General features: G+C 43.2%; 1 protein-coding gene across 4 annotated transcripts in view; it reads right to left on the bottom strand.

Annotated features, from left to right (window-relative positions):
* SUCO (SUN domain containing ossification factor) overlaps positions 1-24,728 on the bottom strand; it is a 117,503-nt gene that overhangs the window by 43,715 nt on the left and 49,060 nt on the right. For 3 of the 4 annotated variants that reach the window (XR_004540875.1, XM_033960959.1, XM_033960961.1), the window contains 7 exons: positions 23,832-23,939; positions 20,268-20,373; positions 7,795-7,815; positions 7,559-7,614; positions 5,145-5,236; positions 3,952-4,017; positions 1,344-1,442 (listed from right to left, as the gene is read on the bottom strand). Coding sequence is in view for 3 of the 4 variants with exons in the window: in XM_033960959.1 (XP_033816850.1) it covers positions 1,344-1,442; positions 3,952-4,017; positions 5,145-5,236; positions 7,559-7,614; positions 7,795-7,815; positions 20,268-20,373; positions 23,832-23,939 (548 nt within the window). In the remaining variant the exon portion in view is untranslated. The remainder of the gene's footprint in view (positions 1-1,343; positions 1,443-3,951; positions 4,018-5,144; positions 5,237-7,558; positions 7,615-7,794; positions 7,816-20,267; positions 20,374-23,831; positions 23,940-24,728) is intronic. The other variant, XM_033960960.1, reaches the window with a different exon arrangement.

Below are 24,728 nucleotides of genomic sequence, written 5' to 3'. Positions count from 1 at the left end.
TTATAGAACTCTACCGTAAAACCATCACCACCTGGAGCGGTCCCCACTCTAAGAGACTTCAATGCTGTCTGTAGTTCTTTTAGCAATATCGGCTCTTCTAAACTTCTTTTTATATGATCAGGAACTTTTGGACCGTCAACTAATTTTAAAAATTCTAAACCATCTGTTTCTCTATCTAAAGCTCAGAAGAATAAAGGTCTTTATAAAACTTTAAAAATTGTTTTAATATAGGTCCAATTTGAGAGTGAATATCTCCTTTTTCATCCTTAATTGCATTTATTTTTGTCTCTCTTTTTTAATTTAAGATAGTTTGCCAATAATCTTCCCGCCTTATTTGAGCTTCCATAATACAAAACCTGCTGAGAAAGAATATCCTTCCTAACCAATTTAGAAGAAATCTCATTATAGTTACATTTAGCTTTTAAAAGATCTTGCAATGTAGAATATTCCCATTTTCTAATCAATTTTGATTCTAAGATTTTAATTTCTTTTTCTATAATAATAAATTGCTTTTTTAATTGTTTCTTAATATATGCTGAGAATGCAATAACTTGACCTCTCATGGTTGCCTTAAAAGCATCCCACAAGGTTTCTATAGAGATTTCTTCAGTGTTGTTAATTTGAAAATACTCATCTAAGGTATTTGATTAGGGGGGGAAAGAGTGGGTTATACTTGTTGTTATTATATAATACATGAGTATTTCAATAATTTCACAGTAAGGATGATTTTATGATTTATTGAATAGGGAGGGAGGGGGAGGGATTATGGGATTCAATAAGAATGATATAAATGTTAGATTTATTTCATAATATTTAAAATATTATAGAATTTTAATTTGTAATGAAATGTTAAATTTGATGCTTATATGAGAGTTAATCAAGTGTGTATCTTTAAGTTTTAAATGAGTTTATTTGCTACACTTGTTGTAACATACGAAAATGAATAAAGAATTAAAAAAAGAAAATACTCATCAATTTTTAATTGAAAATCTTCACAAAATTCTGGGTACATAAGCAATGCATTATCAAATCTCCAAACAGGCTTAGCATTATCTTGATCAACAAAATTTAAATCAATCCATACACCCCCATGATCCGACAGAATTATTGGATCTATGGAAGCTTGCGTTACTTGTTGTATCAACTGATCAGAAACAAAAATATAATCTATTCTAGAAAAAGATTTATGAACATGCGAACAAAACGAAAATTCCACTCAAACCCCTCTCACTGTCCTCTCCCACTGTGGCACTAAATTTCCTCATACTCCATAAGCAGTGCCTTCCCTAGCAGGCTGAAAGAGGCTGGAGATAAATCTGGTCAGATATGCACTTAAGACTTACCATGCAAAACATCTGCAGCATCTTTTCCTTCCGCAGCCCCATCAGTATTTGCTCCAAGCACATTAGCAGCAAGATTATTTACCATACTCAGAATAGCATCTAAAGAGATATAGGAAACAGAAAGGATCAGTTAAGACAAAATTCCAAAAATACAGTCTCACCTACAGGCATCATAGGCCTGCATTTCTTGAACAACCATGAAACTGAAAACTAAGAATAAAGGTTTAATTTATGTCCACAATTTATTGCTTAATCGGGGGAGGAGGGGGGGGCAAAAATATGAAAAAAGACAAAAATTGCAGCCAAGATGGGAAATCAAGGGAAATCTTACCTCACCAATCTACTGCATTTCTTTGAAGGGGTGAATGAACATGTGTATTTGGATTTTCAAAAGGCACCGTCATCCACATATTCAATTCACGATGACGGTTGACCACTTGAAGATCCCCTTTTTGGATGCCATGATTAGGGTGATCATTTTTTTTTTTTTTTTTTTAATTTTTATTTATAAAATTTTCATTCTTACAATAACAGCTGTCATCCATATGCCCTAAAAAAGAGTTTATCTGACTGGGGAAAGATGGAAATTGGGTGAGAGGGATTTTAAACTGTGGTTTATAATGTTACTTAATATGAAAAATTGGATTTTTTGATGGTTGACTGCTTCTTGATTTAATAAACATGATTTAAAATAGCATTCCAAAATCTTCCTCATATTTATCATCAATAAAAATCTGAAACAGAAAAATTTAACAGAAGTGCTTGGAGAAAGTTATTGCTTTATACAAGAGAAGGAAGAGGTGCCCAAACAGGGCAAAATGATACAAAGCTGCAAGAAGAGTATTTTCTAGCACATACTATACATAATACATGTATGCATTTGATGTGCCTCATAAGGGATATTTTTTAAATATATTTCTACAGGTTAAACTGCATTTGGGCTTTCCTAAAATTACTCAGAGCATAGTGCACAAAGATAGGCACAAACATCCTGTATATTCATTAAGTTTATATTATCTGGGTTAGAAAATGACAGTGATAGAATTCATCGCCGTTCCTGTCCCCATAGATAACCATGGGAAACCATCCCATGTCATTCTTTACTGTCTATCTCAACCTCAGTCCTTCTACCCCAGCATTCTTCAATGCAAGACTTGAGGGTCAGTGCCTGTGCCCCATTCATACTCTGATTCTTCCCTCTCTCCTTAAAGAATGACATGGAGATGTCCCTGCAGTTATCCTAACCCTGCAGTTAACCCTAACCCTGCAGTTAACCCTAACCCTGCAGTTATCCACGGGACAGGAATGCGGATGAATTCTGTCACCGTAGAAACATAGAAATAGACGGCAGATAAGGGCCACAGCCCATCAAGTCTGCCCACTCCAGTGACCCTCCCTATCTATTTTTGCGGATAGATCCCACATGTCTATCCCATCTGGCCTTAAAATCTGGCACACTGCTGGCCTCAATAACCTGAAGTGGAAGACTATTCCAGCGATCAACCACCCTTTCAGTGAAGAACTTCCTAGTGTCACTGTGCAGTTTCCCGCCCCTGATTTTCCACGACTGCCCCCTTGTTGCCGCAGGACCCTTGAAGAAGAAGATGTCTTCTTCCACCTCGATGCGGCCCGTGAGATACTTGAATGTCTCGATCATATCTCCCCTCTCTCTACGTTCCTCGGGTTGTAGTGTTGGAGCAGCATTTGGACTTATGTATAAATTATGCACACATGGTGGTGCAAAATAAAACAGGAAATTTGTGCATACCAAACAGCAAGTATAAATATGTACTTTCTGTGAGATATTTTTCAACGTAAAGTGTGTGCATTAGGCTCACTTATGAAATTGGCGTGACATGCATAAGCCTCCTGTACAAATTTTATAGCCTGTAATAAAACTATCTTCTAAATGCCTACATATACATTTCTGGTGCAACATATAACAGAAAAAAAGAGAACCTCCACTTCTCCTTAATAACTAAGCTCCAGCTTTAGTGGCTTCTCAACATTTTATTAGCAAACCAACCAAAAGCGTTACTCACCCCCCCCTCCAGAAAAAAAAAGAAGAAATCCCACTACATGTGCGCAAGTTAAAAGGGTACTGTGAGGTTCAGCTGCAGTCAGAAGTCATCTGACTTGGGATTCATCCTTACTTCTTTCCTTTAGCCTAAAAAGGCTACCAAAAGAATCTGAACAGATGCCTCAATGCCAAAACCTTATTCCAAATGACAAGAGCCCAAACCCTATAAAAGCTTCATAATTTAAGGAATTTTGGGGGAAAACAAAATAATCATTTTTCAGTTACCATTAACTTACCTAGAATTTACTGAAATACTCTAGGATTTCATGCAAATATTTATACCACACCCAAGATATGAAAATTAATAGATGTTTCCCAGAGAATCTAATTAAAAATGCACAGTCTTAATATTACATGATTTCTCATATGGCAAACTGGAACATTTTCTATGAAGGTTTTTCTAGATAGTGAATGAGAAACTACTTTACATATGGCGGACCATTGTTGCTGCGGCTCCCGATTGCCAGAGAGAAAGAAAACCCAAACAGACAAAAAAACTGCTAAATCTTTTCTCACATTTATACTCACTTGTGGCAGAACCCAGGAGATTTTTAGAAGATTTCTCTTCCCTTGTGTTATAATCTAAAGGATAATCTGTTTTAAAAAATTAAGAAAAAAACTTCATGTAACAGCTACAAAAAGAGATTATGTCCTTACCTTGATAATATCTTTTCCAGTAGATAGATGTGTCATTCTAGACAAGCAGGGCAGGAAGGAGCACAAGCCCTCCTGCCCCGCGGCAACCCCGAACCACCGACTACGTTCGGGGCAAGAGAGAGCTCAAGCCCTCTTGCCCCACCAGCCCCAAACGTCCCCGACAGCTTCGGGGCAAGAGGGAGGCCAAGCCCTCTTGCCCCGCAATCCCCAACCCCACCCCCCAAGTCCGATGAGGCCAGGAGGGAGCCCAAGCCCTCCTGGCCCAGCGACACCCCCTAACACCCACCCCCCACTAAAATACGGGCAGGAGTGACACACATACACACAGACAGTGGAACATTGGTTTACGAGCATAATTCATTCCAGAAGCATGTTCGTAAACCAAATTGCTCATATATCAAAGCAAGTTTCCCCATAGGAAGTAAGGGAAACTTGCTTTGATTCGTTCTACCTTCTCCTTCTCCCCACTGAGGCTACCAGCACTGCTCCATCACCCCCTCTCGAACCAGCATCGCAACACCCCCCACCCCCCTCGCGAGAACCCTATCGCACCCCCGTGCTGGAAGCGGCATCCGCCCGCCCTCCCTTCCAAACAAGCTCCTTACCCCATCTGGCCTTGAGCATCTGCGCATGCTCAAGGCCTTCTGGCTCTCGTTCTCTCCGAGATCTGTCACTCGCACAGGCAAGCACAGATGGGGTAAAGAGCTTATTTGGGAGGGAGGGAGGGCGGGCGGATGTCGCTTCTACCACGGGAATGCGATGCGGTTCTCGCAAGGGGGAAGGTACTAGTTTATCGGGACATGCTCGGTTTGTGGGTTAAGGTTTGCGGGAGTGTTTTGCTCGTCTTGCAAAACACTCGCAAACCGAGGTTTGACTGTACTAGTGCTGAATTGGCTGACAGTTAAGCCTCCCCCACACCTAGGACTAGGAATGTAACCAGTCTAAAGCATCCTCAGCTAATCTAAGCTCAAGAAAGGAACAGAAGTCTCCTACAAGCAATACACAGCGCTGCCTTAATTCTTAATGCCGATATACAGCAAGATAACAAGATTTAGTTGCCATACCATAGTCTTCATCATAAAGCTCCTGGCGTTCTGAATGATACTGAGAATCAGCAATTTCTTCATACTCCTCCACCATACTTGTGCCAAAGACCCTGCAACCAATGATTTTATTGGAAATGAACTGGTATGTTGGAAATGAATACTTAACAAATAGCTAGTGTTTACATAAGACTACAATAAAAATATTTAATGCAATATCTGCAAAAAGCCAGCCTTGTAGCAGCACTCGTCATTTACATCCTGCTATCTTACTGAATTACTGACAAAAAAAGCACCGTCTTGAATGAAAGAAAGACCAAATTAAGATCTTGGAATTTGTGAATACAAAGCAAATAGAAACAGAGGGCAAAGGTAGGTATAATAGATGCAGTGAGGGACTGGAGTTGCAAGAGTTCTGCATAAATATTAGGTCATGAAGATGAAGACAGAAAGGAAAGAGGAAAAAAGCAGAAGAAGGAATATTGTGTTAACCAAGCAAAGACTATAGAACAAGCAGATACAGAGAGGGTAGGTTTGAATGCAGTACAAATTAATGACCACAGAACAAAAGAAAAGGCACTCCATTAATAATACACCAAAACAGCTGTGCACCAAAGCAGTCTCGCAAGCGAAAGAAAAAGCCTCAGATAACTGGAGAGGTGAACCCATGCTCTAACCACCCACATATAGGCAAAAAAAAAAAAAAAACTTTCACTGATGTAAGGACAGCAAAGGTGAAAAAAAATAGCCCAAAACAATTGACAACTCTAATTCTAAGTGGTCACTCCAAACAAATCAGTGGAATTCTGCACATGTCAGAGTAAATGGAAAGAAGGAAGACTTAAAAGATGCCTCTTATGCAAGCTTGCAAGCTTCATAATTGGTTAGTTTGTGCTCCTGATTAGAGAATGGCACGGTACCTGTTATCCACGGCCAGCCGCAGATAACCCACCGAAACGGAAACAGAAAAAATGTGGTCACCGCAGGGACGGGGCCTTATTTATGCAGTGAAGTGAGGGAATACGCGTGGTCACCGATCACACGGTCTGTCATCCCCCTCCCCGCCGTCCAGGCATCATCTTTCCCCCCTGATGATTTTTATTTTTGTCTCCCAGTGGCATGAGGGTTTCAACAAGTCGCGTGTGGCTGCTTGAAAGTTGAAACTTCTCCTCTTACACAACCAGAAACAGGAAGTTGCATCAGAGAATAGGTTTCGGCAGCCGCACACAACTTAAGAACATAAGCTGAAGAAGAGACACGAACAATGGCCGACAGCCAGGGAAGAGAAGCAGCAGCAACCATGAGGAAGTCAATCTGTAGGTATGGAGACCCAGGGCCTGAGTTGCCCGTGCTAGCCACATTTCCCTACAGCCTGTCCTGTTAGATCAGTAGTCTCAAACTCGCGGCCCGGGGATCACATGCGGCCCGCCAGGTACTATTTTGAGGCCCTCGGTATTTTTATCATAATCACAAAAGTAAAATAAAAGTTTCTTGATCATATGTCTCTTTAGCTATAAATGACAATATTATTATTAAGACTTAGCTGACTTAGCCAAAATAAAATATTTATAAATTATAAAGGGTTTCACCTCATGCAAAATGGTCATTTCTTTAATAAGACATTAACTATTTTTTCTGAGGCCCTCCAAGTACCGACAAATCCAAAGTGTGGCCCTGCAAAGGGTTTGAGTTGGAGACCACTGTGTTAGATTCTTTGCTTCCCCCATGCATTTTTTTTTTTTTACTGCACTGGGTTTTTGCCTAGGCAACTTAAAACACGTACTTAACGTTATCATTTTTGCCTTTCCCTGAATATAAAATCTGAATGCAGAAAAGCTAATTAATGCTTTGAAAAGATGTTCATTTTGAGACGTGGCGAAGTAGCAAAGGGAAGGAGTATAGTGGCTGTGAGGGAGCTACATTTGTATTTATTGTTTTGCAGGAAAGTTCATCATAAACTGACTTTGGGAGTTTACAACAAATAAAGACTTTGTGAAATATTGTATTTAGGCTGTATTTAGGTTTCCATGGTTACACATCTAAGCAAGTTGGCTTTTGAGAACTTGAATGTTGTTTTGTGAGTGGTTTGCAATTGTTTTGTCGTTAGTGAGGTTAGTAATTCTGTGTTTACTTCAGATCTGGCATAGTTGATATAAGACGCTTTGGTTTCTGTCTGCTTCACTGGGTGTGAGTGACAGTGATTGAGTATTTCTTATTGTTTTGGCTATTTTCTTTTTGATGGGGACGGGGACCGAGCTCCCAGGGAGGGGACAGGACAGGAACCGAGCTCACAGGGAAGGGGTGGAGACAGGGACAGATTTTTTCCCCTGTGTCATTCTCTGCTGCTGATCACCTGGTACTCTCTCAGAAAGAAGAACTACGAAGACAAAGGTTAGAGAAACTGCAATAAGGAATCATTTTCCATTTTATATTACCTTATAAGGCTCAGTGGACAAAAATGCTCTGATCCAAAATGGGACACCAGCTCCACCTAAAGAGCACAAAACATTAGTTAGGGGCAACCAACACACAACTGCCACAGCTGAATTCATACCATCACATCTCGGCTCCTAGTAGGACGATTTGTTTTGCAGCAGAAATAATCTTGGATGTTTTACAGTATTTTATTACCATGCAATAGACAATACTCAAACCATACTCAGAAACAGACCTTTATGTACTTGATGAACATCTGAAGCAAGAGAGAGAAGAAAAATAAGATGTCAGTAAGATGAGTACATGCCACACGCAAGTCAAGTTACACTAAAACATCTACGACAGAGCAAGTAGAGAGAGTGAAACAAGCACAGAAGTATAAAGCGGTAGTATTTTGTTCTAATTTCAGTGTTTATTTTTTAATCACATGATCCTGCACAAGCCATGACACCTCAGAAGGTACAGATAAGCTTAATTGTGTTCTTTTACAAAAAAGAACGGTGAACTGTTGAGATTTGAAGCAATATTGGTTGCTAAGTGACACAGTCCAGTATAATTATGTTATGCTGTGTTTGACTTTGGACCAAAGATACGGCAACATTTCTTTTAAGTTGACGCTGCAATTCTTAAAACGCTATAAACTAACATTAGTCATAACTTTAAAAGTTTACGTGACTGAAAAAAAAAAAAACAACAAAACTAACAACAGATCTGACATCAGAGTGAAAAACTGATTTAGAAAAATGTGCTGTGTTGTCAGATGATTCCGAAAAAAAATTTTTTGCTGCCTTGTGTAATAGGAAAGGAACACAGTCACACAAGAGAAGCAAAATAAAATCAAAGTGTTACTGTTATATTGTTTTCATTCAAGTCTCCTAGTTTCCATCTATGACCAGTAGAGTAATCAGCAAGCATGGTCCCTTTTTAAGGACACAATCACCAAGGCGCAAAATCTATATATACCGTGTATCGACAAGGGATCCAAGAGGAAAAAGAACAAGGAACCGGCGTGGCTCACTGTAGCGGTGAAGGAAGCGATCAGAGACAAGAAGACTTCGTTTAAGGAATGGAAAAGGTCAAAAACAGACAAAAACTGGAAAAAGCACAAACATCAAAGCAGGTGCCATAAGGCGGTAAGAGACTACGAGGAAAAAATAGCCAAGGAGGCAAAAAACTTCAAGTCGTTCTTTCGATATATTAAGGGAAAACGACCCACGAAGGAAGCGGTGGGGCCGCTGGATAACCATGGAATAAAGGGAGTGCTAAAGGACAAACTGAACACATTTTTTGCGTCTGTATTTACCGTAGAGGATATACACAACATACCAGAAGCCGACAGACTATATGCAGAAAAAGAAGACGGGAAATTGACGGTCAGTCTAGAAGAGGTATGCAGGCAGACTGATAGGCTTAAAAACGATAAATCCCCGGGAACAGATGGCATCCATCTGAGGGTAATCAAGGAACTGAAAGGGGCTATAGCTGAACTGTGATCAAATCGGGAAGGATTCCAGAAGATTGGAAAGTGGCGAATGTTACGCCGATCTTCAAGAAAGGTTCAAGGGGCGCTCCGGGAAACTACACACCGGTGAATCTGACCTCAGTACCAGGAAAGATAGTAGAGATCGCATCATTGATCACCTTGTCAGACACAATTTGATGAGGACCAGCCAGCACGGCTTCAGCAAAGGAAGATCTTGCTTGATGAACTTGCTGCACTTCTTCGAGGGAGTAAATAGGCAGATAGACAAGGGTGACCAAGTCAACATTGTATATCTGGATTTTCAGAAGATGTTCGACAAGGTTCCGCATGAACAACTACTTTGAAAAATTGCGAGCCATGGAATCGAAGGTGAAATATTCACGTGGATTAACAACTGGCTGGTGGATAGGAAACAGAGAGTGGGGGTATATGGACAATACTCAGACTGGAAAAGTGTCACGAGTGGAGTGCCGCAGGGTTCGGTGCTTGGACCCATGCTCTTCAACATATTTTAAAACAACCTGGAAATTGGTACAACGAGTGGTGATTAAATTTGCAGACGATACAAAGTTATTCAGAGTAGTGAAGACGCAGGATTGCGAAGACCTGCAATGTGACAAACACGCTCAAGAAATGGGCCGCAAAATGGCAAATGAGGTTTAACGTGGGTAAGTGTAAAGTGATGCATGTTGGTAACAAAAATCTTACACAAGAATACAAGATATCCGGTGCAGTACTTGGAGAGAACCCCCAGGAAAGAGACTTGGGAGTACTGTCCAACAAGTCAATGAAGCCGTCTGCGCAATGTGCAACAGCAGCGAAAAGGGCAAACAGAATGCTGGGAATGATTAAGAAGGGGATCACGAATAGATCGGAGAAGGTTATCTTGCCGCTGTACCAGGCCATGGTACGCCCTCACCTGGAATACTGTGTCCAGCACTGGTCGCCGTACATGAAGAAGGACAGAGTACTACTCGAAAGGGTCCAGAGAAGTTTCAAGTTTATTTAAGATTTCATATACCGCCCAATCAGCCTTCTAGGCAGTGTATAATGTCATAAAAACATGCATTGACTAAGAAACATATTTAAAATCACAGCACATTATTAAAAATAATAATAATTGTATTTATCCCCATTTAGTATGTATATGGTGGGAGGGAGGGTGGGTGGGTTTTATGAAAAATGTGATAGGTAATTACAAGTATATTTGGAAAGGAAGGGAAGGGAGGTAATTTATAGTATAAGATGACTGTAGAATTTCAAGTGAAGAATGTATATTATGATTTGATTTATTGTACACTTGTTTTCATACTTTAAAAATGAATAAAGAAATATAAAAAAAATAATAATAATAGTTATAAAAATATTTAAAAACAAACAGGAACAAAAGGAAAAAGGGCAAGAACTACAATAATCAAGTAGCGACTAAAATGGTTAAGGGGCTGGAGGAGTTGCCGTACAATGAGAGATTAGAGAAACTGGGCCTCTTCTCCCTTGAAAAGAGGAGACTGAGAGGGGACATGATCGAAACATTCAAGATAATGAAGGGAATAGACTTAGTAGAGAAAGACAGGTTGTTCACCCTCTCCAAGGTAGGGAGAACGAGAGGGCACTCTCTAAAGTTGAAAGGGGATAGCACAGTTACTTACCGTAACAGGTGTTATCCAGGGACAGCAGGCAGATATTCTTGACTGATGGGTGACGGCACCGACGGAGCCCCGGTACGGACAATTTTAGAGTGATTGCACTCTAAGAACTTTTTAGAAAGTTCTAGCTCGGCCGCACCGCGCACGCGCGAGTGCCTTCCCGCCCGACAGAGGCGCGCGGTCCCTCAGTTAGTATAAGCCAGCTAAGAAGCCAACCCGGGGAGGTGGGTGGGACGCAAGAATATCTGCCTGCTGTCCCTGGATAACACCTGTTACGGTAAGTAACTGTGCTTTATCCCAGGACAAGCAGGCAGCTATTCTTGACTGATGGGTGACCTCTAAGCTAACAAAAAGAGGGATGGAGGGAAGGTTGGCCATTAAGAAAACAAATTTTGTAATACAGATTGGCCGAAGTGACCATCCCTTCTGGAGAATGCATCCAGACAATAATGAGATGTAAAAGTGTGAACTGAGGACCAAGTAGCAGCTTTGCAGATTTCCTCAATAGGAGTGGAACGGAGGAAAGCTACAGATGCTGCCATTGCTCTGACTCTATGGGCCGTGACAGAACCTTCCAGTGTCAGTCCGGACTGAGCATAACAGAAAGAAATGCACGCTGCTAGCCAATTAGACAACGTGCGTTTAGAAACAGGACGTCCCAATTTGTTCGAATCAAAGGACAGAAAAAGTTGGGGAACTGATCTGTGGGGTTTCGTACGCTCCAGATAGTAAGCAAGAGCCCTTTTACAATCCAAAGTATGCAGAGCTTGTTCCCCAGAATGGGAATGAGGTTTGGGAAAGAAAACCGGTAGAACAATGGATTGGTTGAGATGAAATTCCGAGACAACCTTGGGGAGAAACTTTGGATGTGTACGCAAAACCACCTTGTCATGATGAAAGACCGTAAAAGGTGGATCTGCAACCAGTGCATGAAGCTCACTGACTCTCCTGGCAGAGGTAAGAGCAATAAGGAAAAGTACCTTCCAAGTGAGAAATTTGAAAGGAGAAGTAGCTAAAGGTTCAAATGGAGGCTTCATTAAAGCTGAAAGAACCACATTGAGATCCCAGATAACCGGAGGGGCTTTAAGAGGTGGTTTCACATTGAAAAGCCCACGCATGAACCTGGATACCAGGGGATGAGCTGAAAGAAGTTTTCCATGGACTGGCTCATGAAAAGCTGCAATGGCACTGAGGTGGACCCTGATGGAAGAGGACTTCAGGCCAGAATCAGACAAAGAAAGAAGATAATCCAACAACGTCTCCACTGCTAGGGAAGTGGGATCAAGATGATGAAGAAGACACCAGGAAGAAAATCTTGTCCACTTTTGATGGTAACATTGTAGAGTGGCTGGTTTCCTGGAGGCATCCAGAATGGAACGAACGGGCTGAGACAAAAGAGTATCAGTCGAGTTCAGCCCGAGAGATACCAAGCCATCAGGTGTAGAGACTGGAGGTTGGGATGCAGAAGGGTTCCCTGCTGTTGCGTAAGCAGAGAAGGAAACAGAGGAAGAAGAAAAGGTTCCCTGGAACTGAGTTGAAGTAGAAGGGAGAACCAATGTTGCCTGGGCCACCTCGGAGCAATCAGAATCATGGTGGCTCGTTCCCTCTTGAGCTTGAACAAGGTTCTCAACATGAGAGGCAGAGGAGGGAAGGCGTACAGGAACAGATTCGACCAGTCGAGGAGAAAAGCATCTGCTGTTAGACGGTGTGGAGAGTAAAGTCTGGAGCAGAAAAGGGGCAGCTGATGATTGTGAGGAGCTGCAAAGAGGTCTATCTGAGGAGTGCCCCATTGATTGAAGATAGAGTGCAGAGTTACGGGATCGAGTGTCCACTCGTGAGGTTGGAGAATTCTGCTGAGTTTGTCCGCTAAGGAATTCTGTTTCCCTTGAATGTATATAGCTTTCAGGAAGAGATGATGATCTATGGCCCAAGTCCAGATCTTCTGAGCTTCCTGGCATAAAAGGCGAGAGCCTGTCCCACCCTGTTTGTTGATGTAGTACATCGCAACCTGATTGTCTGTGCACAACAGAAGGACCTGAGGAAAGAGAAGGTGTTGAAAGGCCTTGAGGGCGTAAAACATCGCTCTGAGTTCCAGGAAATTGATTTGATGCTTCCTTTCCTGGGCTGACCAAAGACCCTGAGTCTGGAACTCGTTCAAGTGAGCTCCCCATGCATAAAGAGAGGCGTCGGTGGTGATGACTAGTTGATGAGGAGGCTGATGGAACAGAAGACCTCTGGATAGATTTGAGGATACCAACCACCATTGCAGAGACTGACGAAGAGATGATGTCACAGATATGTGTCGTGAGCAAGGGTCCGACGCTTGGGACCACTGGGTCGCAAGGGTCCATTGAGGAGTGCGCAGGTGAAGACGGGCATGAGGTGTGACATGAACTGTGGATGCCATGTGTCCCAAGAGCACCATCATTTGCCTTGCTGAGATGGACGGCAGAGGAAATACCTGGTGACATAGAGACTGAAGGGTCTGAAGACGATTGGATGGCAGGAAAGCTCTCATGAGGAGTGTATCTAGGATCGCTCCAATGAATTGAAGTCTCTGAGTGGGAATGATATGGGATTTGGGTAGATTGATCTCGAATCCCAGAAGTTGTAGAAACTGGATGGTTTGGTTGGTGGCCAGAAGGACCGCTTGGGCAGAAGTGTCTTTGATCAACCAATCGTCCAGGTAAGGAAATACATGCAGGTGGTGAGAGCGTAGAAAAGCCGCCACCACAATGAGACATTTGGTGAATACCCTTGGAGATGAGGCAAGACCGAAGGGCAGCACCTTGTACTGGTAATGACAATGATTGATCATGAATCGGAGATATGGTCTTGAGGTTACATTGATCGGTATGTGAGTGTAAGCCTCTTTGAGATCGAGGGAGCATAGCCAGTCGTATTGATTTAGAAGGGGATAAAGGATGGCTAAAGAAAGCATCTTGAATTTTTCTTTTACTAGATGAATGTTGAGATCGCGAAGATCCAGGATGGGTCTGAGATCTCCTGTCTTTTTGGGAACTAGAAAGTAACGGGAGTAGAATCCCTGCCCCTTTTGATCTAGAGCACAGGTGTCAAAGTCGGTCCTCGAGGGCCGGAATCCAGTCGGGTTTTCAGGATTTCCCCAATGAATATGCATGAGATCTATGTGCATGCACTGCTTTCAATGCATATTCATTGGGGAAATCCTGAAAACCCGACTGGATTACGGCCCTCGAGGAGGGACTTTGACACCCCTGATCTAGAGGAACTTCCTCTATAGCGTTCAGAAGGAGGAGGGATTGGACCTCCTGAATAAGGAGGGCTGATTGAGGACTGTTCAAAGCAGACTCTTTTGGCAGGCTTTGAGGTGGGAGAGTCTGAAAGTTGAGAGAGTAGCCGTGGCGGATGATGTTGAGGACCCATTGGTCCGAAGTGATCACTTCCCACCGGCTGAAGAACAGAGAAAGTCGACCTCCTATAGGCTGAGGCAGGAGAGCAGGAATAGGGATACTGGCTATACTGCGGAGAATGAAGTCAAAAGGGCTGTGACTTCTGCTGAGGAGGTTGTTTTACAGCTTGTTGCTGTTGCTGTTGTCTGGGAGGCTGACGTTGTTGTTGCCTCTGACGCCTAGGTTGTTGAGCAGTGGTAGGCAATGGACGGGCTGTGAAACGGCGTTGATAGGCCGATTGCTGCCTGTATGGTCTTGGTGGAGGAGGCTTCTTTTTATTCTTAAGCAGGGTATCCCAGCGCGTCTCATGAGCAGAGAGCTTTTGTGTAGTTGAGTCCATGGAATCCCCAAAGAGCTCATCCCCTAGACATGGGGCATTGGCTAACCGATCTTGATGGTTAACATCAAGCTCGGATACCCGAAGCCAGGCCAAACGACGCATAGCTACTGACATTGCTGTCGCTCTGGATGTAAGTTCAAAAGTGTCATATATGGATCTCACCATAAACTTACGCAATTGGAGAAGAGACGACAAGCATGTGTGAAAAGCGGAATGCTTTCGTGAAGGAAGATATTTCTCGAAAGAAGCCATGGTGGTAAGGAGATGCTTTAAATAAAAAGAAAAATGAAAAGCATAATTACTAGCCCTATTAGCTAACATAGCATTTTGGTAGAGCCTCTTACCAAATTTATCCATGGCCCTTCCTTCTCTGCCAGGAGGGACAGATGCATATACACTGGCTCCTGAAGTCTTTTTAAGGGTGGATTCGACAAATAAGGATTCATGTGGTAGTTGAGGTTTGTCGAACCCAGGAATGGGAATTACCTTATATAGAGAATCCAGTTTACGTGGGGCCCCTGGGACAGTTAAAGGAGTCTCTAAATTCTTATAGAAAGTTTCCCTCAAGATGTCATGAAGGGGAAGTTTCAAAAATTCCTTTGGAGGCTGATCAAAATCAAGGGCATCCAAAAAAGCTTTAGACTTTTTGGATTCAGCCTCCAAAGGAATGGACAAGGACTCACACATCTCTTTCAAAAAACTAGAGAAAGAGGAAGTGGCCTGTCTGGAGGATGGGTCAGGGACAGCCGAATCCTCCTCCTCTGAGGAACATTCTCCTTCAGAAAGAAAGGGTTCCTCTGAGTCTCCCCACAGATCAGGGTCCCTTACATGGGAAGAATGGTCCCGAGACTCAGGTGTCGACGTTTGCATGTGTCGGGTTTTGCGCATCGACTTACCCGACCTCATCGATACCGTGTCCGGAGAAGTTATCGGACGCACCGGTGCCGAAGTCTGCACCGATTGATGGTGAGCTCTCGGCTCCGGTGCAAGGACTGGCATCGATACCGATGAGGTTAGGTGAAGCGGTACCGAAACAGTGGAAGCGGTTAATACGGGTTCCACAATCGGTACCGATACGGGTTGTTCAACAACCGGTACCGATGGCTCGGTGCGAACTGGCACCGGAAGGTTCGGTGTCATGATAGCAGGAAGGAGTCGTTCTAATTGCTCCTTAAGCTGCACCTGAAGGATGGCCGTAATGCGGTCATCGAGGGATGGCACCGGCACCGCTTTTTTCTTCTGCGGTACCTGCGGTGCCGCTCGACGCCCCGGAGATGAGGAGCCCGATGTCGAGGGACTCACCTCTATAGGGGCGGAGCGCTTCCGCTGGCGTCGAACCGGCGGCAGGATTGGGCTCACTGCACTCGAGGCCGGAAGACGTTCCAGCGGGGAAGGCTTCTTAGCCAGCTTACCTGACTGTTGGGATGCCGGTGTGGAATCACGCGGCGTCGAAGACGAGGGTGCCGACTGAATCGGTGCCGAAGCCGGAGTCGAAGGAACGGGGTCGGACATCTCGGCACCGAACAACAATCGCTGTTGAATTAAGCGATTTTTTAATGTTCGTTTTTTTAAAGTAGCACAGCGGATGCAAGAAGAGGCCTGATGCTCAGGACCCAAACACTGTAAACACCAGTTGTGTGGGTCCGTGAGAGATATAGGCCTAGCACACCGCTGGCACTTTTTAAAACCCGGTTGAGGGGGCATGAAAGGAAAAACGGCTTCCGCCAAATCGAAGGCCGAGGCTTCGATGGTGGCAGAAGGCCCCGCCGGGGAAAACCGAAAATTGAAGAAAAAAATGAAAGATTTTTTTTTTTTTTTTTTTTAGCAAAATAAAAGAAAGAAAAAAGGCAAATTAAGCCAAACGTTTACGCAAGCGGGAAGGCAAGTTAGGAAAAAATTTCAACAGCCGTTGAAAACGCGTCTTCTTAGCTCCGCGGAAACTAAGAAACTGAGGGACCGCGCGCCTCTGTCGGGCGGGAAGGCACTCGCGCGTGCGCGGTGCGGCCGAGCTAGAACTTTCTAAAAAGTTCTTAGAGTGCAATCACTCTAAAATTGTCCGTACCGGGGCTCCGTCGGTGCCGTCACCCATCAGTCAAGAATAGCTGCCTGCTTGTCCTGGGATAAAGGCTGTTATAGAGGAAAACACCCTCCAGGGATTCAAGACAAAGTTAGACAAGTTTCTGCTGTACCAGAACGTACGCAGGTAAGGCTAGTCTCAGTTAGGGCACTGGTCTTTGACCTAAGGGCAGCCGTATGAGCAGACTGCTGAGCACAATGTACCACTGGTCTGACCCAGCAACGGCAATTCTTATGTTCTTATGAAATAAATTAAACCTAGCTCAAAAAAATGGGTCTTTAACACAGACTTAAACTTTGGAAAATTAGTTTTCAAGCAAATGAGAGGTAGTAGAGCATTTCAAGATTTAGCAGAGCGAAAAAAGAAGGCAGACTTTTGGGTTGCTTCATGATGGGCCAATGCCTGTCCCATCTGTCTTATGAATCCAGTAAATAGGTGCTCTCAGATGGAGATGTGTGTCATGAAGAAGATGGAGAAGGATCAGAAGGTATACTGGGTAAGAGGTAATGTCCTATTGGATTAAGAACTCATTGGAAGACAGAAACAGAATGGGTTTAAATGGTCAATATTCTCAATGGAGAAGGGTAAATAGTGGGGTTCCCCAGGTGTCTCTGGGCCTCTGCTTTTTAACATATTTATCAATGATCTTAAGAAAGGAATAACTAGTGAGATAATTAAATTTACTGATAACACAAAGTTGTTAAACCCGGTCTATGGCTACATGATGCTGGGTTCTATGTTAGGAGTCACTGCCCAGGAAAAGGATCTAAATATCATTATTGAGGATATGTTGAAACCTTCAGTTCAATGTGCAGCGGCAGCTAAGAAAGCAATTAGAATGTTAGGAATTATCAGAAAAGGAATGGAAAACAAAGATGAAAATGTTCTAATGCCTTTGTATCGCTCTATGATACGGATGCACCTCGAATACTGTGTGCAGTATCTCAAAAAAATATTACAGAATTAGAAAAGGTACAGAAGGGCAACGAAAATGATAAAAAGGGATAGGATGACTTCTCTATGAGGAAAGGCTAAAGTGGATAGGTCTCTTCAATTTGGAGAAGAGATGGCTGGGGGGGATGATAGATGTCAAAAAAATAACGAGTGGAGTGGAGTGGAAAGGGTGGATGTGATACGCTTGTTCACTCTTTCCAAAAATACTAAGACTAGGGAGCATGCGATGAAATTAGAGTGTGTGGTGCAGTGGTTGAAGCTACAGCCTCAGCACCCTGGGGTTGTGGGTTCAAACCCCGCACTGCTCCTTGTGATCCTGGGCAAGTCACTTAATCCTCCATAGCCCCAGGTACGTTAGCTAGATTGTGAGCCCACTGGGACAGAGAGGGAAAACGCTTGAGTACCTGATTGTAAAACCGCTTAGATAACCTTGATAGGCGGTATATAAAATCCTAATAAAAACTTAAAAATTACAAGTAGTAGATTTAAAACAAACCGGAGAAAATATTTCTTCACACAACATGTACCATATATACACGAATATAAGACAAGATTTTTGGGCCCAAAAAAATGGCCCAATAATGGTGGGGGAGTCTCATCTTATATTCAGGTCAGTGCCCCCCCCCCCCCAGACTTGTTACAGGCCTCCGCCGAGCATGCTGTATGACCTGGTGGGCCGGGACAGGCGGGATTCCTCCCATGTCCTGTCCCGGCAGACTCTGACAATTTTACCTCCCTTCCACCTCCCCGCCGCGTACCTTATTGAATCCCTGGTGGTCCAGTGGTGTACCAGGCAGAAGCAAACTTTCTGCACTACTACCCCATGCTGAGCCCCTCTGAATGGCTGCTGCAATTTCTTGCGGTCCAGCGGTATACCAGGCAGGAGTGTTTTTTGCACTCCTGCCTGGCACTGAGCCGCTCGCTGAATGGCTGCCACCAGTTCTCGCAGGACATCCAAGGCATAGATGAAGTAGAATCCCAGCGCTGCATGGAGCCCGATGTTCGATGCTCACAATTTGGTACAATGTGCTGATGCCAGAGTCACATGAAGTTGAGCGTCTGGCTCCAAATCCCCAGCTTTGCTCAATGTCGATGCCAAAATGGTACAAAAAAGTTTCTCGAATTTAAGTTTGCAAGCTTTAAATGACCTCTTTTGCATATCGGAACAGAGGACACAGGTATTGTCCCGATGGTCAGGACCTAGGCACTGGACACAATAATTATGTGGATCAGAACCTGAGATGATCCTATTGCATCGGAAACATTTCTTAAAGCTGCTCAGTACCAATTTTAACATGGAGGGGAGGATACCAAAGTCAAAGGGCTAAATGGCCTGGGAAATTTGAGTAGAAAGCAACCCCAAAACAATCAAATAAATCAATTGATGCCCCAAGGGAGAAAAAAGGGCTCCAAGTTGCCCAAAGGCTAAAACCAAAAAAGTTACCAAAAACAAACCAAAGTCAGTAGAAATAGAGGAACCTGATAAAAATTAAATAATGCCAAAAACAAAGAAAAGAAATGACAGGAAGACACCAAAAATTTTAAAAATTTGATGAACTGAGAAGAACAATGAAGACACAACTTCTCAGTTCTGTGAAAAATGAAGAAGTGCAGGTCCCATGAGCCAATGTCAGGCAGGAAGGCACTAGCATGTGCACAGTATAGGCACTGCCTTAACAAATTTCAAGTGCCAGTGCACTTGGATATCACCACCAACATGCAAGAATATTACATACCTACTTGTCTCAGAGAATGGAACTTCTAGTGATGAAATGGGTTCATTCTTACATTTGATATATTAAAAGGACAACCAACTCCAGCTTTCTAACTGGATGTCCTGCTTATATAAATTATGAATACTCAACTACTCTTGCCTCTTATCCTCATTTCTAATTGCTATTGATTTAAAATGGGCATAAAAGACAGAAGACTAGAATTTTAGAAAATGAAATATCTGTGAAATCTAATGATATCTGAGATACTTTGTCCAAAAATATTAACCAAGCACATACTGGAAAAATGAGGACAATGCATATGCTATAACCAAATAACTTAAAACATTAAACAAACGTGTTCAAAGTTCATGTGTTAAATCATCCACAATGTTATGTAGTAAAAGGGTGCAAGTTATAAAATACTAGAGCATGGTCTTTTAATGTGAATTGAGCGATTTCTATTTTTTCTCAAGTCTTTTGATGAAAACTCGACTCATTTCTAATAGCTGATATGGTACTGTAGATCAGTGTTCTTCAACCTTTTTACACCTATGGACCGGCGGAAATAAAATAATTATTTTGTGGATTGGCAGCTCTCCCAGTAGCAGCTCTCCCTTTATCCAGCAGCTTCCCAGCCTCCAACCGTGGCTTCATCCCCTTCCCTCCGCTCCTGTCCCAGCAGTTCTCAGTACTTGCCTGCAGCAGCGATTCACTTAGGTAGCCTTGGGTCCTTTGATGGGTCGTGCCGCCTCTGAGGAAAAAGGAAGTTACATCATCAGAGGCGGGCTGCGACTCAGCAAAAGCCCCAAGGCAGCCTAAGTGAATCGCTGCTGCAGGGAAATACCGAGAGCTGCTGGGAGAGGAGCAGAGGAAAGGAAGCTACTGTCAGAGGCTCTTGTCGGCCCTGCACAGACTGGCAGGAATTTTCTGCAGACCAGCACCGGTCTGCGGACCGGCGGTTGAAGAACACTGCTGTAGATGACAATCATGATTATAGGCTCTCACCCCATGCACTCAGAAAGTGCTTTGAAGAGCTTTGGTCAATAAACATCAGAAAAGTACCTTGACATATTTAGCATACAGCTGTTCATCCAGTGGAAAGCTCTGAACTGTTCTTTCATCTCTACCATGGAACGTACCCAGCTTAATCCATTTACTAGTTGGATACCTACAAATAGAAGAAAGCAGTCATGAGACCACAGCTCTTAAAAACAGAACTGAAACAAAAGATGGGCACACAACAACATTTAAATTATAAAATATCAATACTTTCCCCTGGTCTGGAGAGAAACTCCACATGATAAATTACTGGCAGCTACAGACCAAACTGGCCTACCCATTTTGTCCAGTTTTTCCCACCTCTGGTTTTGTACCACTTTTGGTTCATGACCACAAATACCATATTTGATCCAGTCCCAGCCTCCCCAAATTTTACCCACCTCAAATCGACCTCCCCTATCCCACTCTTGCATACCATTACAAGTGCATGAGACGGTCCGGATAGGCGCTCAGTCGAAGGCTGAAAACTTTGTGCAAATGCATCAGATCTGCGTATCATAGTCTGCGAGCCACCAGAATGACGCGGCCTAGATGAGCTGCGATTCTCCGTGTGACCCGACCAAACATCAGAATCTCAAGCCCACAGCTGCACTAGATCCGTGCTTCTGGGCTTGGATCTTTGACTGAAGAAGTGATCCGTTTTCTTGCCATGGCCATGAGGTTGAAGAAGGGCTGCCCCCAGCGCCCCACTATCACTTGGAATGCCTCCAAGGACAGGGCACGCTTGCCCAGATCCAGAGTCTGTTTGCTGAGGAAGTCTGCTTGAACATATCGACTCCCGTCAGATGTGCTGTCATCAGTACTAGGAGACAATAGTCAGCCCAAAGAAAAAGAAGATGGGCTGGCTGGCTTCCTGAGCCAGAGGAATGTTCTTGGTCCCTCCCTGGCAATTGATGTAGGCTATTGCTGTCACGTTGTTGGAGAAGACCCGGACCACTTGGCCCTCCAGAGCCTTCTGCAATCTCGTCAGAGCTAGTCAAATGGCTTTGAGCTCCAACCGGTTGATTGACTATTTTCATTGCGAGGGCGTCCAGCACCCCTGAACAGGACAACGATTGCAATGGGCTCCCCAGCCCTGAAGGCTGGTATCTGTCATCACCACGATCCAGGAGGCAATGTGTAGCGGTATGTCCCTGCAGAGCGATTGAGGGAAAAGCCACCAGTCCATACTTGCCTGGATTTCCAGAGTGCAAGGCAGACAGGACTGCAAGGCATCCCTGTGTGGAGCTCAGCGAGAGAACAAAGCGTGCTGAAGAGGATGCATGTGTGCCGTCACCCAAAAACTACATCTAGTGTGGCAACCATGGATGCCAGAAATTGGAGAGAACCCCATGCCGAAGGAGCTGACTGCTCTTGAAGGGAAGAAATCTGAACACACAGCTTCTGCCTGCGGGCTTCTGGTAGATAAACACAGCCTGCCGCCGTGTCAAAAAGTACTCCCAGATTATTTCAGCAACTGTGTGGGCGGCAGATGGCTCTTCCTGAAGTTGACAATCCAGCCCAGGTCCTCCAGCACCTGGAGCACCCGCTCCACTGTGTGCCGTCCCTCAGTCAGCGAGGGAGCTCTGATCAGCTAGTCATCTAAACAAGGGTGAACCTGGAGACCCATCTTTCACAGGTAAGCTGCCACTACCACCCTCACCTTGGTGAAGGTTCAGGATGCTGTCGTCAGCTCAAAGGGCAGGGCCAAGAACTGGTAATGCTATTCCAGAACATGAAAATGCAAAAATTTGCGGTGGGTCAGAAAAATGGGAATGTGCATATACGCCTCTGAGATCCAGAGAGGCAAGAAACTCTCCTGGGGCCACTGCTGCAATGACCAAACACACGGTCTCCATTTGAAAGCAGAGAATCTTGAGAACCGCATTCACGAGCTGAAGAGCCAGAATAGGCCTCCAATCTTCCGAGCCTTTCTGTAGAATGATAAAGTATATGGAGTATCTGCCTGAACCCAAGAGGTCAGGTAGTACTGGCTCTATAGCTTGAATATCCAGCAAGCGCTGAATGGTGGTTTAAACCCCGAGCGCTTTGCCGGGTGATCTGAAGGAGAGTCCACGAACCAATCTTGCAGAGGTCAAGCAAATTCCAGCTTGTAGCCTGACTGAATAATGTCCAAGACCTATCTGAAGAGGAGCATTCCTCAGCCTGGCACCACTGTGCCTCTTCAGCAAGGAGCACAGAATTGGTGATGGAAGGCTGGGAATGCCTGTAGCCATTATACTGTCATCAGTTGCCCTGTGAAAATCTCTACGATGTGGCACTCGCATAGAGTCGGAACTGCTGCGAGTCGCAACAAACACTACAGGCACACGAGGAGAAGGAAAGAACTAAGGTGGAGCTAGAGAGCTCAGTGAAGTATAAGAGGCAGAGTGAAAAATCCAGAGTGGATTCCTTCTGCAACAGCATGCGGCTATAGGGAAATAACCCTACAGTCTAGAACAGTGGTCTCAAAACACGCGGCCCGGGGGCCACATGCGGCCCGCCAGGTACTATTTTGAGGCCCTTGGTATATGTATCATAATCACAAAAGTAAAATAAAACAGTTTTTTGATCATATGCCTCTTTAACTATAAATTACAATATTATTATTAAGACTTAGCCAAAAGGAAAGATTTATAAACTATAAAGAGTTTTACCTCATGCAAAATTGTCATTTCTTTAATAAGACAGTAACTATTTTTTTCTGAGGCCCTCCAAGTACCGACAAATCCAAAATGTGGCCCTGCAAAGGGTTTGAGTTTGAGACCACTGGTCTAGAATGTCTCACCTATTGCATTGGAAAAATAAATTGTGCCATATCAGCAAGGTGTAAAGTTTCTTCTGTAAACTGAAATTAAGACCATATTAAGGCGTAGGTTAGCAACTCAGCCAGTCAGGTTTGCACTATATCCACAATCAATATGCATGAAGCAGATTGATATTCATAGAAAATAGTGCACACAAATCTTAAGTAAATTGATTTGAGTGTATCCTGAAAAATAGATAGTCTGTGTGTCCCAAGTACGGGGTTGCAAATCATTGCATTAAGGGAATGAGGCATGAAAGCTCTAGTAGCAGCTACACAATGCAGTACATGGGGTTTAAAAATGTGAAATCAGAGTGTGCCTAGCAACATATACTGTGCTAAATGATAACTCATTGTTCAACTACAGGTAGAGATGTCATCTATACTCAAACACACCTAGGGGAAATAAAGACTTCTGATACAGGTGAACACATGCTGAATGATTACCTGCATGGAGGGATAACAACCAAAATTTATTTTTACACGGATCATGTATGGACATGTGAAATTTTTATCCACAACAAATAAGAGCAGAGACAGGTCAGAAGACAGCAAATTGAACATGGAGTATACACTAGACCTTATTTTCAAACACAGTCATCAAAGTATTCCCTTTTAGAATTTGCTTGTTGCTCTGGGGGAATAAGCCCTTGGAGGAGATCCCAAATTACCCCCTTAACATATGGTTAGATCTATGGATTTTGTGGGTTTTCCTAAAGCCCTGCCTAAACAAAAATCTATAAAGTACAGCTACATACATCAGACTAGCAGTACACACATACCTGTCGCTGATAGACACTAGAAAGTCTTTTGGAGTGGAAGAGAACAGTTCGTAATTTGCAATGTCAAGTTGTTTCACTTGAACTGGCTCACAAAGTTCGATAACAAACCTTAAGAGGAAAAAAAAAGACAGAACAGGAATCTTTGAGTCAATAACAGCAACCATTGAAACGCAAACTTTAACTTCTCTAATGTACCAACTACTTCTATAGCACAGCACTGCTTTAAGATGGCAATAAAAGAATCAATGAGAGATACTGAACAGGTATCTAGCACCCCAACAAAGAAGCTGCTTGAAAATAAAAGAATTGGAAAGATTACACTAAACTAAATTATACTTTTTGGTGGAATTCAGTATGCCATATTTATAAAATGGAAAGGGTGCTTGCTATGCAACAAGGAAATTATCATAAGTTTAAAAAGATTTGGGGACCACTGATTATTTATTCTAATGATCAGACATCTTAAACACCTTAGTATTGGATAAGATATAGGGGGGGTGGAATTATGAATGATAGTAATTGTTAATTATTAATATATGGGTGAGTGGGGTGGGATTCTTTTATATTTATATATTTGAAAGAATATAAATAAGATTGTCAAGTGATTAGTTAAAAATCTTTCTGATTGATTATTATACACTTGTAATATTTGAAAATGAATAAAGACTTATAAAAAAAAAAGAATAAACAAAGACTGCTATTTTTAAAGCGAGTTACCCAAGTAAGTTTGGTTTGACTGGAAATAGTTCTCTTCTGCCAAGCTAAAAGTAGAAGCAACTGCCACACTGCATATCCATAATAATAAAACCCTTTGCGCGCATGCGCACTTGAAATTCCATGCGTCCAGTGCTGTTGTGCCTCCGCATGCATAGTGGGCAGGAGTAAGAAGGCTGCAGA

The sequence above is a fragment of the Geotrypetes seraphini genome, chromosome 10 (assembly GCF_902459505.1).
Source record: "Geotrypetes seraphini chromosome 10, aGeoSer1.1, whole genome shotgun sequence".
NCBI classification, from domain to species: Eukaryota; Metazoa; Chordata; class Amphibia; order Gymnophiona; family Dermophiidae; genus Geotrypetes; species Geotrypetes seraphini.
Note: the sequence above shows the minus strand (reverse complement) of the source record. Positions and strands in the feature narration are given on the sequence as shown.